The 14,463-nt window shown below is 45.6% G+C and overlaps 1 protein-coding gene across 4 annotated transcripts in view; it reads right to left on the bottom strand.

Annotated features, from left to right (window-relative positions):
- Positions 1–14,463, bottom strand: part of klhl24a (kelch-like family member 24a) — a 50,451-nt gene that overhangs the window by 18,156 nt on the left and 17,832 nt on the right. For 3 of the 4 annotated variants that reach the window (XR_010975941.1, XM_068041932.1, XM_068041934.1), the window contains exons 2-4: positions 12,942–13,906; positions 11,960–12,144; positions 4,478–4,596 (exon numbers count right to left, since the gene is read on the bottom strand). Coding sequence is in view for 3 of the 4 variants with exons in the window: in XM_068041932.1 (XP_067898033.1) it covers positions 4,478–4,596; positions 11,960–12,144; positions 12,942–13,861 (1,224 nt within the window). In the remaining variant the exon portion in view is untranslated. Of the gene's footprint in view, positions 1–4,477; positions 4,597–11,959; positions 12,145–12,941; positions 13,907–14,317; positions 14,403–14,463 lie in introns of those variants that run through there. The other variant, XM_068041933.1, reaches the window with a different exon arrangement.

The following is a 14,463-nucleotide window of genomic DNA, read 5'->3' as shown; positions in this document are numbered from 1 at the left end:
AACTACCTACCCTTCATTCTACTATCATCCATGTACCAAGAGTCGCTTAAATGCCCCTAATGTATCTGCTTCTACCAGCACCGCTGGCAGCACATTCCATGCACCCACCACTCTCTGTGTAAAGAACCTACCTCTGACATCTCCCCGAAACCTTCTTCCAATCACCTTAAAATTATGCCCCCTGGTGATAGCCCTTTCCACCCTGGGAAAAAGTCTCTGACTATCCACTCTATCTATGCCTCTCATCATCTTGTACCCCTCTATCAAGTCACCTCTCATCCTTCTTCGCTCTAATGAGAAAAGCCCTAGCTCCCTCAATCTTTCTTCGTAGGACATGCCCTCCAGTCCAGGCAGCATCCTGGTAAATCTCCTCTGCACCCTCTCTAAAGCTTCCACATCCTTCCTATCATGAGGCGACCAGAACTGAACACAATATTCCAAGTGTGGTCGAACCAGGGCCTCATAGAGCTGCAGCATAACCTCGCGGCTCTTAAACTCAATCCCCCTGTTAATGAAAGCCAACACACCATACGCCTTCTTAACAACCCTATCAACTTGGGTGGCAACTTTGAGCGATCTATGGACATGGACCCCAAGATCCCTCTGTTCCTCCACACTACCAAGGATCCTGTCTTTAAGCCTGTATTCTGCATTCAAATTCGACCTTCCAAAATGAATCACTTCACACTTTTCCAGGTTGAACTCCATCTACAAATTCTCAGCCCAGCTTTGCATCCTGTCAATGTCCCGTTGCAACCTACAACAGCCTTCCACACTATCCACAACTCCAGCAACCTTCGTGTCATCGGCAAACTTGCTAACCCAGCCTTCCACTTCCTCATCCAAGTCATTTATAAAAATCACAAAGAGCAGAGGTCCCAGAACAGATCCTTGTGGAACACCACTGGTCACCGAGCTCCATGCTGAATACTTTCCATCTACTACCACCCTCTGTCTTCTATGGGCCAGCCAATTTTGTATCCAGACAGCCAACTTTCCCTGAATCCCATGCCTCCTTACTTTCTGAATGAGCCTACCATGGGGAACCTTATCAAATGCCTTGCTAAAATCCATATACACCACATCCACTCCTCTTCCTTCATCAATGTGTTTTGTCACATCTTCAAAGAATTCAATAAGGCTTGTGAGGCATGACCTGCCCCTCACAAAGCCATGCTGACTGTCTCCAATCAAACTATGCTTTTCCAAATAATCATAAATCCTGTCTCTCAGAATCCTCTCCAATAATTTGCCCACTACCGACGTAAGACTGACTGGTCTATAATTCCCAGGGTTATCCCTATTCCCTTTCTTGAACAAGGGAACAACATTTGCCACCCTCCAATCATCCGGTACTACTCCAGTGGACAGTGAAGACGCAAAGATCATCGCCAAAGGCGCAGCAATCTCTTCCCTCGCTTCCCGTATTTTAAAAATATGTATATAAAGGGGGCCTGAGGAATAAAGGCCCCCTTGACATAAAATATATAAAAGGGGCCTGAGGTATAAAGGCCAACTTATTAAAAAAAAGAAAAAAAAGAGAAAGAAAAGGGTTAGATACAGACTAAAACTCCTGCTACACTGTCCCTGTATATCAGGGAGTAGGAAATACCAGAGGACTGAAGACAGAGACGGGACCAACAGGATAGATGAGGGCCTGAGCAATGCCCTAAAGACAAAGATAACGTATTGTCAACAAAGTGCAGAGATAGACTGAGTACTGTCTGACAAGACAGCCAATGCTGAACAAGGCAGGTAAGGATAAATATGTGTGTGCTATTGTCTAAATAGTTATGTTGCCTTGATATTCATAAGTTTTTTTTCAAAAAACCTATCATTATCTTTTTTTTAAGCCACAGTAACCGGTTTTGACTAGTTTGTGTTTCAGGTTTACATATCCAGTGTCGCTACGAGGACCAAGAATATTCCAGGTGATTAGCACATGCGATTGGCTGATGCCGTAACCTATCTGGGAGTCTCTAGCATACCTGTTGCTCGGTGTTGAGGTTTTCCCTTCAAAGCTTAATTACCTGCAGCCTCCTTACTCATGGTACCTGCATCAGCCTGCTCATGACAACCCGCGAGAACCGTGGTGCTGCCTTTTACACTGAGACCAGCACAGGGAAGTGGGTAAGTTGCAGGTTAACAGAAGGGGGAGGGCCGTGAATTGGGAGCAGTGGAGAAGGCAGGGCCGCTCGATTTATGGCCAGCTCCAGAGTCCAGCTTCACAACAGCAGTTTCGGCTATTAACCACTTAATGCCTGCTTGGTCTTCCTTGATCTTATTTTCCCAACAGAAACTGGGGACTAAGGGGCCAGTTTTGCAAGCAACGCAAGCTGCCTTGGTGGTGTTGGGCCTTCCCCTTAAGCAATTGTGTTACAACTGAGTGGCTTACTTGGCCTATTCAGATGGTATTAGAGAGTGCAGGAGTGGAGTTACATGTTGGCCAGACCAGGTAGAGGTGGTAGGATCCTTTCGATGAATGACATGAGTGAGCCAGTTGAGTTTTAATGATAAAATGGCAGCTTTCATAATTTATTTTCCTGGTGCCAGCCCATGAATTAACACCTTTATACTTAATCTCACAGTTCTGCTGGGTGGGATTTAACTTGCGGATCTCACGAGTTGCAGGTCCAGGCCCATAACCACTGTGTTAAAGTACCCATCCCAATCACACGTTAACAGTGAGGAACTGCACTCAAAGGGAGCATTGGCCAAAGATCTGATTCTCCCTTCAATGCAGCTTCCTAATGGTGACATGGGTTTAGTGGATTTACTTGTGAGAGAGCAGTAGAAAGTAGGGACTAATAAAAGGCATGACCTTGTCTTATTCTGACAAGAATGACAAGTTAGCCTAGTCCAAAACAAAATTATTTTCCCCTACTCTGTAGCTAAAACAAGGACTGTCATTTCAAACATTCATGATCCTCCTACATCTGTTTACAAGATGCACTCCAGCAACTTGCCCAGGCTTCTTTGACAGCACCTCTCAAACCTGCAACTTCCTCCAGCTAAAAGGAAGGACAAGGGCAGCAGGTGCATAGGAACACCACCTCCAAGTTCTCCTCCAAGTGACACACCATCTTGACTTGGACATAAATCACCATTCCCTTATTGTTGCTGGGTGAAAATCCTGGAACTCCCTACTGATCAGTACCGTGGGAGCAGCTTCACCATATGGGTTGCAGATTCAAACTGGTGGTGCACAGTTAATTTTGTTTTGTCACCATCTGAAAAATGTTGCCTACAGTATAAAAGCCCCTTTCCCCTCCCCATACCACTATGTCCTACTCCAGGACTTGAGCATAAAAATCAAGACTGACACTCCACTGCAGCACTGAGCGAGTGCTGCACTGTCAGAGGCACTGTCCTTCAGATGAGATGTCTTACCAAGGTCCTGTCTGCCCTCTCAAATGGACATAAAAGATCCCATGGCACTATTTTGAAGAGCAGAGGAGTTATCCCCGGTGTCCTGGCCAATATTTATCCCTCAATCAACATCACACATTGCTGTTGTTGCGATCTTGTACACAAATTGGTTGCTGCGTTTCCTACAACAGTGACTACACTTCAAAAGTACTTCATTGGTTGTAGAATGCTTTGGGATGTCCTTTGGACATGAACGATGCTATGGAATTATCATACCCACAGGCTACACCACACGAGTGCATCTGTTGTACTGTTAAGAGCTGACATAATGTTAGTGAGGACTCCAAGGAGTTGCCTGTTCATGTGAGTATTTGTAAAGATTGGTTTGTTCTGTGCTGTTCTCTTCCTAATTGATGCCTGGATTTGGACCGCATGGGGAATCATTCCCTGACATTTTCTCTTCATTTATTCTGTCCATTCTAACAGCTGGCACGTTGCATGCCTTTTGCTTTTGTGGTCAAAACTGTGTCCAGTCTCAAAGGTATTGGCCAGTATCGGAATGTTCCAATCTCCACTGTCCTACATTGAACTGGAATTAGGAGGGATGACCACAAACTTGGTCAAAAAGGTGAGTTTTAAGGGATGAAAGGGAGGTGAATGTGTTTAGAGAGGGAATCCAGAAAGACGGGTTTAGGTTCTGAAGGCATTACCATGATGGGAGAAGAGGGGTTACACAAGAGGTCAGAGTCAGTGGAAGAGAGAGTTTGGAGGGAACAGAGGACTCTTACACTGGAGGAGGCTGTGCAGATAGCGAGGTGTAAGACACAAACTGAAAATCAAACATGGAATCGGCTGATCTGTACCACATTAATCTGCACACATCCCACTTAGTCATCAAAGGAGCTAGTTCACAGGTGTTTTTAAAAGAAACAGGTTCAATTAATTATTCACTTCAACATTTATTTTTTTGAATCCTCACATCTTTTGAATGAACTCTTAAATTTCATTCATCAAAAAGACAGGTGCGTTTTAAAAGCTTTTGTTCTTTTATTCAGTGTTTAGCTAAGTTAGAGTTAAAAATTCTAGTTGGTTTAAAATTTCTTTTTACCTTGCCAAGAAGGACGGCCATTTTGTGGCGCCACCTGCCTTTGTTTAAACAGGCTACTCGCATCCAGATGTTCAGCTGGGAGTTGTACATCCACACATCACGGCTATTGATCCTGCCACCTGTTAAACACAGAGAAAGAGAGAAACTAAACACCAGGCTTGAGATTTGGCTGGAAATGGAGCCGATACTATGTTTTTATTACCTTTAGCCTTCAAGTAAAGTCTGACAGTAAACAGGGCCTATGATATATTTTTACTACCTTTAGTCTGACTGGAGATAGGCCTATGACAGATTTTTAATGTTTCCATGGACCTCATCTGAACTGCAGATGAAGCCTATGTTAGGCCTCCATTACCTGTGGGGGAAGTGAAGAAGTTGATAGGTATTATGGGAATGTTTTTTTTCTCTGTTTTAAAAACTAAAGGGGGGGGGGTCCATGTGCCTTTAAGACTGAAAGTTGTTTGTCTCTCTGGGAACAGTGTGTATGAGCTACAAGCCTGTTCCTAGGCAACAGCAAGAGAGAGAGGTCACATGCTATATTTTATCAGTTTGACTGTGTAATACTGGCTAAAACTGGTTTTATCCGGCAGACCAGCAAAGTGTGCTATCCCTGAAGGAACGATTTGTCTCTCTCAGCAGAAAATCTACATTGGCCCACATGCTGTGTTTTGCCTAAAGAGAAAAAGACCCCTGGAAAGGAATCTTTGCAGTGTTGGAGGTAACAAATTCCTTTTTACTTTCAGTCTCTAAGAAGTCTTTGCCTCAGGAGTGACTTTCTGTTGTCTTTTGTGTTACTGGGAGTTCTGGAAACTCAGGAAAGTTTCTACTGTTAGACTGCAAATTCAAACTCCAAATAGACCTGTTGCTATACTCCTTGTTGAAAGAGCTGTGTGATACCTGCTGCAACCGAAGTGCCTTGAACGCCTATCCATTACAGACCGTTCATCAAATTCGCCTGGAGACTTAGAGGCATTGGACTATTGGCCTCTGGGACACCTCACTGAACCGGGAAAACAACCCACCAGGACTTACAACCCAGTTATTTTATTATTCCTAAGAAACAGCTCTGATTTAAAACATAATTTTTAAAACCGGTTAACCGTTGGTTTTTGAATGTATGTGTGTGTGTGCATGAGGGTTAGGAGGAATAAGAAGTGATAAAGTCTTTTTAGATATAGATTTATCTCAATAGTGTTTAAGATTTAGTTTATTAATACATAGTTAATCTGTTGTTGTTTAAAGAAACCTGGGTTTGGTGTGGTTTATTCTGAGGGTTAATAAAGTATTTAATTTGACTCGTTCCCGATAGGTGGGAAACTTTAATAATACGCTGTGACCTGTGGAGTAGTGGGACTGAATTGACAGTGCATTACTCCTGCCTGGGTCGTAACAATAGGAAACAGTATACTATTTTTAAGGATTACACTCAGTTACAAGGCTAGGAAATTCTTAGTGAAATGCAATTTTGAGCTATATTATCAATAAAATATCAGGAATTCTTGGGAAAGGCTATCACCAACCATCAGCACACTGAGCAAAAGGCTTTACTGCTTTTCTGAAATACACTGAAAATGGTAAGTTTGTTTTTCCAGGCCTCGAGAATGTAGACTCTTGTCAGAATTTCATACATGTTAACCTAGAAAATGAACAAATGCTGACTAACAACTGCAAAAAACTGACAACTCCAGGACAGTCTCCTGGCCCACAAAAATTAGCCCTGTCAACCCTGCAAAGTCCTCCTTACTCGCATCTGGGGGCTTGTGCCAAAGTTGGGAGAGCTGTCCCACAGACTAGTCAATCAACAGCCTGACTTAGTCATACTCACCGAATTATACCTGACAGACAATGTCCCAGACACTGCCATCACCATCCCTGGGTATGTCTTGTCCCACCAGCAGGACAGACCCAGCAGAGGTGGCGGCACAGGGTATATAGTTGTGAGGGAGTTGCCCTGGGAGTCCTCAACATCGACTTCAGACTCCATGAAGTCTCATGGCATCAGATCAAACATGGGCAAGGGTGCTTCTCCATGTTGAACACCAATTGAAAGAAGCACTGAGGGTAGCAAAGGCATAAAATGTACTCTGGGTGGAGAACTTCAATGTCCATCACCAAGATTGGCTCGGTAGCACCACCACTGATCGAGCTGGCCAAGTCCTAAAGGACATAGTTGCTAGACTGAGTCTGCGGCAGGTGGTGAGGGAACCAACAAGAGGGAAATACCTACCTGACCTTGTCCTCACCAATCTACCTGTCGCAGATGCATCTGTCCATGACAGTATTGGTAGGAGTGACCACCACACAGTCCTGGTGGAGACGAAGTCCCATCTTCACATTGAGGGTACCCACTATCATGTTGTCCCAGCTTCTGGCTCTTTCCCTCTCCCTTTCCTTTTATCCATGTGCCGGTCCCTATACTGCCATCCATTTACCCCTTTCATTGTCAATGATTTCTCCCTTCCTTTTCCTTTGCATTTTCCCCCTTCATCTCCACTTCACTGCTTTCCGACTCTGTCCCTTTCACTATCATCTACTTCCTCTTCCCCTTGTCATGAAATCTGCCCTTCACCCCTTTGCAATGCATTATGCCTCATCCCCTCAGATCTCGACATCCCTTGTCACCTTGACAAGCATTCTCTCCCCTCCCCTTGGCATCCATTTCATCTCAGCTGCACCTATCCATGTCTGGTGAGTAAGGCATTAGACAAGCCCCACAACTCCACTCAGTATATTTCCAGTTGGGATTCCAATACTGTTCACAGAGGTGACAATCAGAAAAGGCTGCCCAGGCCATTAGCACTGGGAGTGTACCAAGAGGAGAAGCGCAGCTGTCTATTAAGCAACAGATTCAGTGTAGTGCGACTGGGGCTTGATGGGTCCTGGTTGAACTGATCTGTTCAACAAATGCTAACATACTCATCATTCCCCCCAAAATGTCTGTTAAACGCTGAATAGTTAGCATGTATTAAGGCTAACATTAATAATTTTTAATATTAATTATCCCTCCCTTAATGAACATCACCAAATGACGATGGTCATTCATAGATTTGCCATTTGTAGAATCTTGATGTTTGTAAATTGATTGCCCTGTTTGCTTACAAAACAACAATAATGAGACTGGAGAATAGCTCCTTGGCTGTAGAACACTTTGGGATGTTTTTGAGGATGTGAAAGGTGTTATAGAAATATAACATTTCTCTCCAAATCCCTGGACCTCAGTCTAACTGGAGATGGGACCTGGAGTAAGATTTTGTATTATCTGTATCCCTGGGCCTCAGGCTGACTGGCCACGGGGCCTGAATTCCCAGGCTGTTAACTCTGGTGTGTAATCTGTGCGCCTGAGTGTAAAATGATGAGCACAATCTGCCCTTCCCACAACTTTATTTTCCCATGTTATACATTTCCTTTGTGGTGTTCCTGATTCTACAGGGATTCCTGTCCTGAGATAAAAGTAGCAAGTGGGATTTGGGACCCTCATTCTTATTGTCTGATTCCAAAATGTTTCCTGCTTGTGGAAGGCAAAATGCCCTCCCTGCAGTGTGAACCATTCGTATCATGTCAGGATCTGATTCAAGATCGGAGATACATGGCTCATATTTGTTGACATCCTTACAGAATGATTGGAGCTGACTGTTCCTGTGAACAGTGGTGGTGTTAATACATTAATATGGGGACATTATGTGCACTGCTACTTTACATGATTATTGTTCTATCCGTTCCTATTTAAAGCTGTGCAACTAGCTTCCCCTCCCCATGCCCTTTGTCCCAGGCTCTGTAAATTTTCCATCATCACCCCCTCTTCATAAAACCCTCACCTCAGTCCTTGCAAAAAACCTCTCATCTCCAACCTCCCTATCCTCACCAAAGTCATTGAACATGGTGTGGCCTCCCAATTCCGTGCCCATCTTTCCCAGAAACTCCCATGTTTGAATCCCTCCAATCAGGTTTCTGCCCCGCCACAGTAGTAGAAAAGCCCTCAACATAATGACAAATGGCATCCTATGTGACTGTGACCATGGTAAACTATGCCTCCTCATCCCTCTTTACAGCCTTTGACATGGTTGACCACAGCATCCTCCTCCAACGCCTCTCCTCTGTCGTCCAGCTGGGTGGGAACGCCCTCGCCTGCTTCCATTCTTTTCTATTCCAGTTGTAGTCAGAGAATTACCTGCAATGGCTTCCCTTCTCCATCCAGCACCATTGCCTCTGGTGACCCCCCCCATGGATCTATCCTTGGTCTCCTCGTATTTCTCAACCACATACTGCCGCTCAGCAACATCATCCGAAAAAACATCAGGTTCTGCGTGTACTTGATGACACCCAGCTGTCCCTCACCATCACCTCTCTCGACCCCTCCATTGTCTCTATTTTACTGCATTGCTTGTCTGACATCCAGTACTGGATGAACAGAAAATCCCTCAATTAAATATTGGGAAGACTGAAACCATTGCCACAAACTCTGTTTCCTAGCCACTGACTCTATCCTCACCTTGGCAACAGTCTGAGGCTGTACCAGACTGTTGACAATTTTGGTGTCATATTTGACCCTGAGATAACCTTCTGTCCACATATACACTCTAACACCAAAACAGCCTGCTTACATCTCTGTAGTATCACCTAACTCAGCTCCTGCCTCAGCTCACCTGCAGCAGAAGCCTTCATCTATGCCTTTGTTACCTCTAGATGTGACAACTCCAATGCACTCCTGGCTGGCCTCCCACATTCTACCCTCCATAAACTTGAGGTCATTCAAAACTCTGCTGCCCGTGTCCTAACTTGCACTAAATCCTGTTCACTCATCACCCCTGTGCTTACTGACCTACCCAGGCTCCTGGTTAAGCAACACTTCGATTTAAAAACTGTCATCCTTTTTTTCAAATCCCTCCATGGCTTTGCCCCCTCTCTATCTCTAGCCTCCTCCAGCCCCGCAACCCTCCGAGATATCTGCACTCTTACAATCATGGCCTCTTGCACATCCCTGATTTTAATCGCTCTTTCATTGGTGGCTGTGTCTTCAGCTCCCTTGGCCCTAAGCTCTGGAATTCCCTCCCTAAACCTCTCCATCTCTCCACCCCTCTTTCTTCCTTTAAGACACTTCTTAAAACCTACCTCTTTGACCAGGTTTTTGGCCATACGACCTCATGTGGCTCGGTGTTAAATTTTGTTTAATAACGCACCTGTGAAGCACCTTGGGATGTCTTACTACATTAAAGGTGGTATGTAGTGCAAGTTGTTGTTGTCCCAAAAACCAGGAAAGAGGAAAAGGACACATTAAAAACAAGCAAAAATAAAGGCACTGACTCAGAGGAGATCAGTTGGTGAACTCTTGCTGTCCTGTGCCAATTCCAGCAGAACTGTGAGGCAAATTCTACAGTTCATGTTGTTACCTCAATGAGCTGAAAAACTGTTATGCAAACCAGATTGAGAAATGCTAACTGTCACAAAACTATCATTGGCTCTTCCTTCAGAACTAAACCACTCCCAATTCCAGGAACACTAATCGGTTCTGAGACTGGTCTGAACTCACACATAAACAAATGGAACCTGACCACATATCTAGGGTCTGCCAATTACTAGATAGGGTAGATACAGAGAAACAATTTTCTCTGGTTGGGGGACTCAAAAGTGAGAGGAAATAATCTTAAAATTAGATCTAGGTCATTCAGAGGGAAATCAGGAAGCACTTTTTCACACAAAAGGTAGCAGGAATCTGGAACTCTCTCCTCAAAAAGTTGTGGGCACTGGAACAATTGAAGCTTTCAAGACTGAGATTGATAAGATCTTTATTGGTAAGGGTATTAAGGGATATGAAGCAAAGGTGGCTAAGTGGAATTGAGGTACAGTTCAGCCATGATTTAATTGAATGGAGGAGCAGGCCTAGGTCCTGTTCCTGTTTTACTGCATCATATTGGGGTCTCGACTCTGTGGCCTGAGGCCTTCTGACTCCTGAGCGCCACCAATTCAGCCCAGAAGCCCACCAACCCGGTCCTATTTTGCACTTCTATTTCTTACTCACTGGTGTGGCCTAAAGGTTTGGAAATGACTGTTCTTAGTACTGTTGCCTCATTTGTGGATCCACTGTAAATCAAAGCACCAGGGAGCAGCAATCAAAGATAACAGTTATTTCATGGGAACTGGGATTTAAACTCTAAATGTGCTTCCATGATCCACATGGTCAAAAATCTAGACACGGCTCTACTGCTGTATAAATGCCTCAACGAAATCACTGGAAGCTGCTCAAAAAAAGGATTTAAAATGATATTTGCATGCCAGTTGGAGCATTAATGTTCCAGTAAGTAAATCAATCTGCATTTTAATGCAAAGCCCTCCCCCAGGATCACCACTTCTTCACCCCACCCGCTAATGTATCTGCAGTGGCTGGGCAGCCCCGCCCACTACTAACATACCCATACAGGCTGAGCATCCGCCACCCACTAACGGACCCGCACTGGCTGGACATCCCTCCCTCAGCCCAATGTATCTGCACTGGCTAGAGGTCTGCCCCATCCCCCTAAATTGCCCACAAAGACTGGCCCCCCTCCACCATCCCTTTATGTACCACACTGGCTAACCCCCCCCCCCACTCCCCCCCCGCTCAAAGTCTCCAATGAACCGACACCAACTGGGCCACAGGTCGGTCACAAAATTTCTTGCTTCTGCCGAGCGGTTTGCTGATGCAACGCAAATGGAATACCACCACAAGAACGGTTCAGGCCTTCGACCAGTTCCATTCGACAGGCAGCTGACTCACTCTGCCCACCTCCAACCCACTGGTCGTGGTCACTTGGAAAATGAGTCCTGGGCATGAAAGTCTTTGCTGTAATAGTGAGTTCTTAGCAGTTCCTGCTTAGGATACTTGGATGGTATGAGAGTGAGGGAACGAATGGAAGATGGAGAGGCACGGGAAAGGGAAGAGTGAGGATAAGAGGAAGTGAAGGTCAGAGACAGTGGGAAGGAGGAGAGTGGGCAGAGGAAGAGGGAGAATGAGGGGGACAGCAAGTGAGGGGGAGGGAGACAGACAGGCAGAGAGAGAGGCAAAGACAGTGAATGGCAGAGAGAGCAAGTGCCAAATCAGAGGGTAGACAGAGAAGGGTGCTAAGAGAGAGTGAAAAGGGTTTAACATAGATATAAAGGGGTTGAAAGTGAAAGGAGGGCACTCATCCGTGTGCTAACAGCTCCTCCACAACACTTCCTGATGGGACAGGGGACGATCAGGAAGGAAACTATAAGGTCTCAGCAGTGATTTAATGGACTGTGCTAAAGAGCTGTGAGAAAGAGTCAAACATTGTTCACTAAACCACCTCTGAATCGTTAGGTACTTTCAATCCGTCAAGCTCAGTTCTGCACCTCTGACCCACTGTAACACACAGTCACAGTGTGTGAAAGGACAGTGTCCAACCCATTGTGCCACCCAGTCCCAGAGTGTGAAAGGACTGTGTCTGACGCACTGTACTCGATCTCTCTGTGCTTGGATTCTCTTACCTGACACGAGAATGTCATTCCTCAGGGCACACACAGCATACTCAGATTTGGTGAACTCTGGGAGCTTGGCCAGTGACTTCCACTCTCCAGTCATTGGGTCATAGCATTCTGTGTAAGGCAGATTGAAGCCTCCCACTCGCTCACAGCCTCCCACCACCACAATAACCTCAGAGTAACCTGTGGACCTGGAGGAAAGGAAAAAATAGAAAGGCAGCATGAGTACTCGCACTGGATAGCAAAATACTACAAAACATGGATTGGCCAAGTGTGGCCATGTATCTGCTACCATGTCTCTAAGGGGCTAGTTGCACTATTGTACCATCAGTGAGCCAGGCATCATGCCAATCGAAAGGAGGGGATGCGGCACAGTTACAATGGCAACTGACAGGTCTGGGAGCCACAATTTGGAGCCTGGTTAAAGTCTGTCTCTGTTCAATACAAATCTCAGTTGTTCTACACCAGACATCCCCATCAACCTGCAGCGATAATAAGTTGACTAAATAACACATGCCACTCCTTTCCAGAGAGCAGCACTGTCCTTTCACACTTTGTGACTGAGATGGGTATAGGAGGCAGGATCAGGGATGCCCACATTCCCAATACAAGGTCGTCTAAACATTCCTGGCCCAATTCCAACACAAACCCTCCATTTACCACCTACATGTCATTTGGAGTGAGTTACCAAATTGCAGTCAATCAGTAAGAGTGGACCTGATCTGAATGGAGTCAAGTGTCAGGGCCAAGACTGACAACAGTTTAACCTCGTGTAGCTCAGTACTGCCACTTGGTCTCCACAGCTGCCAGTTAAAATGGTACTATCAGTCCAATTCCCCAGCAGCAAATGGGACTGCACCACCTAACGAGTGACCACCCAAGTTTTTCTGTCACAGTTAGGTCTCCTGCCAGCTGATCAGGTTACAGGACATAGAGAGCTTTGGGGACACTCACATAATAAAGTCAGGTTTTTGCTTTGTCTCCTCACCTGCGAGGCCTAGTCCGCGGTGACATCATCTCATTGCCAAGCACGTGATACCTCCTAGCTTCATACAGGAGCTGGTAGCACTCAGGAGCGTTCTGGATCAGCTGGTTCCCTTCCACCGTCTGCACAAAGTAGTTGGGGTGCAGTAAGGGGAGCCTGACGTGCGTCAGCATTTCCTTCAACATGGGCCTCCTCCGGTCAATGTCGTGATAGACCCAACGCATAACCGACTCGTACACTGTCTCTTCCTTGCTGATGACCAGATCGTCACTGGAGACGTAGTCAATAAGCTCGTCCTTCTCCAGTCCCAGGAACTCCTCGTGCATGGTGACCTCTGAGAACGTCTGCAGGCCGAATCCTCTGCACTTAGAATGTAGCGGCTTCAGTGAGTGGGTGTCTGCAAACTTCTGGATGCCCAGGCAGTTGCAGGGGTCAAGCTGCTCCTCCAAGAACTTGGCACAGGCATCTCGGATTGCATTGATTTGGAAGAGGCTGGAGGTCTCGAAGAGGTACTGCACGTTGTCAGTGGTGATCCTCACCTTTCCCGTGTAGACATACTGCAGGAACTGGTCCATGGCATCGGCGAAGATGCCATTAATCTCCACCAGCATCTCCCTGCTCTCACGGTGGTCATTGCAGAACATGGCCCTGAAATAGCTGCTGCAGGAGGAGAGGACAGCTCGGTGGCAGGGGAACTCACGGCCCTCCACGCAGATGACCACGTCGGTGAAGAGCCGGCTGTCCCTGAACTCGTTCAGCATCTCCAGGATGCTCTCGGCATGGGATGGGCCTGAGGAGAAGTCAAAAATGTCTTGATTCACCATGGGCTTCTGATCCACTTCAAAGACTTTGCGTTTGGTGACGGGCGAGTCACGGAAATGGCTATCGTCCCTGCTAATGCGCCGTCCCAGGATCAGCACCATGGCTTTATCCGGCCACTCACTGCAGCAAGAGACTCCTGTATTATCCTGGGAGTGAAGAGGGACAAATTCAATTAAAATTTAAACGACAAGATTTACACATTATACAAAAAGGATATTAATTCTCCCCTTCTTCAGTACTGTATACAGTGGTCGTGTTGGTAGTGTTATCAGCAGAAAAGGGATAATAATACTAATAATACCAAAGGGCAGTGTTATCTGGAGTAATGGGATAATACAATCCTTGTTGTATACTGTACACAGGGAAAGTGGACACTGATGCAGGGATTGCTCTAAGACGGAACCAGGCATGTTAAAAGAAATAGGTATAGTATTTGTCCAGGTGCAACATTTAACAGCTGCCTGATATGACACCTTTTAACCCTGCGCAATCTGAAATATCTCCTTAATATTCAAAGCATTCAAATCTTTCCTCAACTAAAATTGTTTTCTGCAAACCTTTTATCCTTCTTCTTTCCCTTCAATTACTTTCTAGCCTTCAGATGTTGATTCTTCATGGGGTACTGTCATGGTGTAGCTGATTCTCCATTGGGTAGAGTCTTGGAGGAGCTGATTTTCCAGTGAGTATAGTCCTGCAGGAGCTG

Source organism: Heterodontus francisci, chromosome 11, assembly GCF_036365525.1.
Source record: "Heterodontus francisci isolate sHetFra1 chromosome 11, sHetFra1.hap1, whole genome shotgun sequence".
NCBI classification, from domain to species: domain Eukaryota; kingdom Metazoa; phylum Chordata; class Chondrichthyes; order Heterodontiformes; family Heterodontidae; genus Heterodontus; species Heterodontus francisci.
This window is presented reverse-complemented; position numbering and strand designations above follow the sequence as displayed.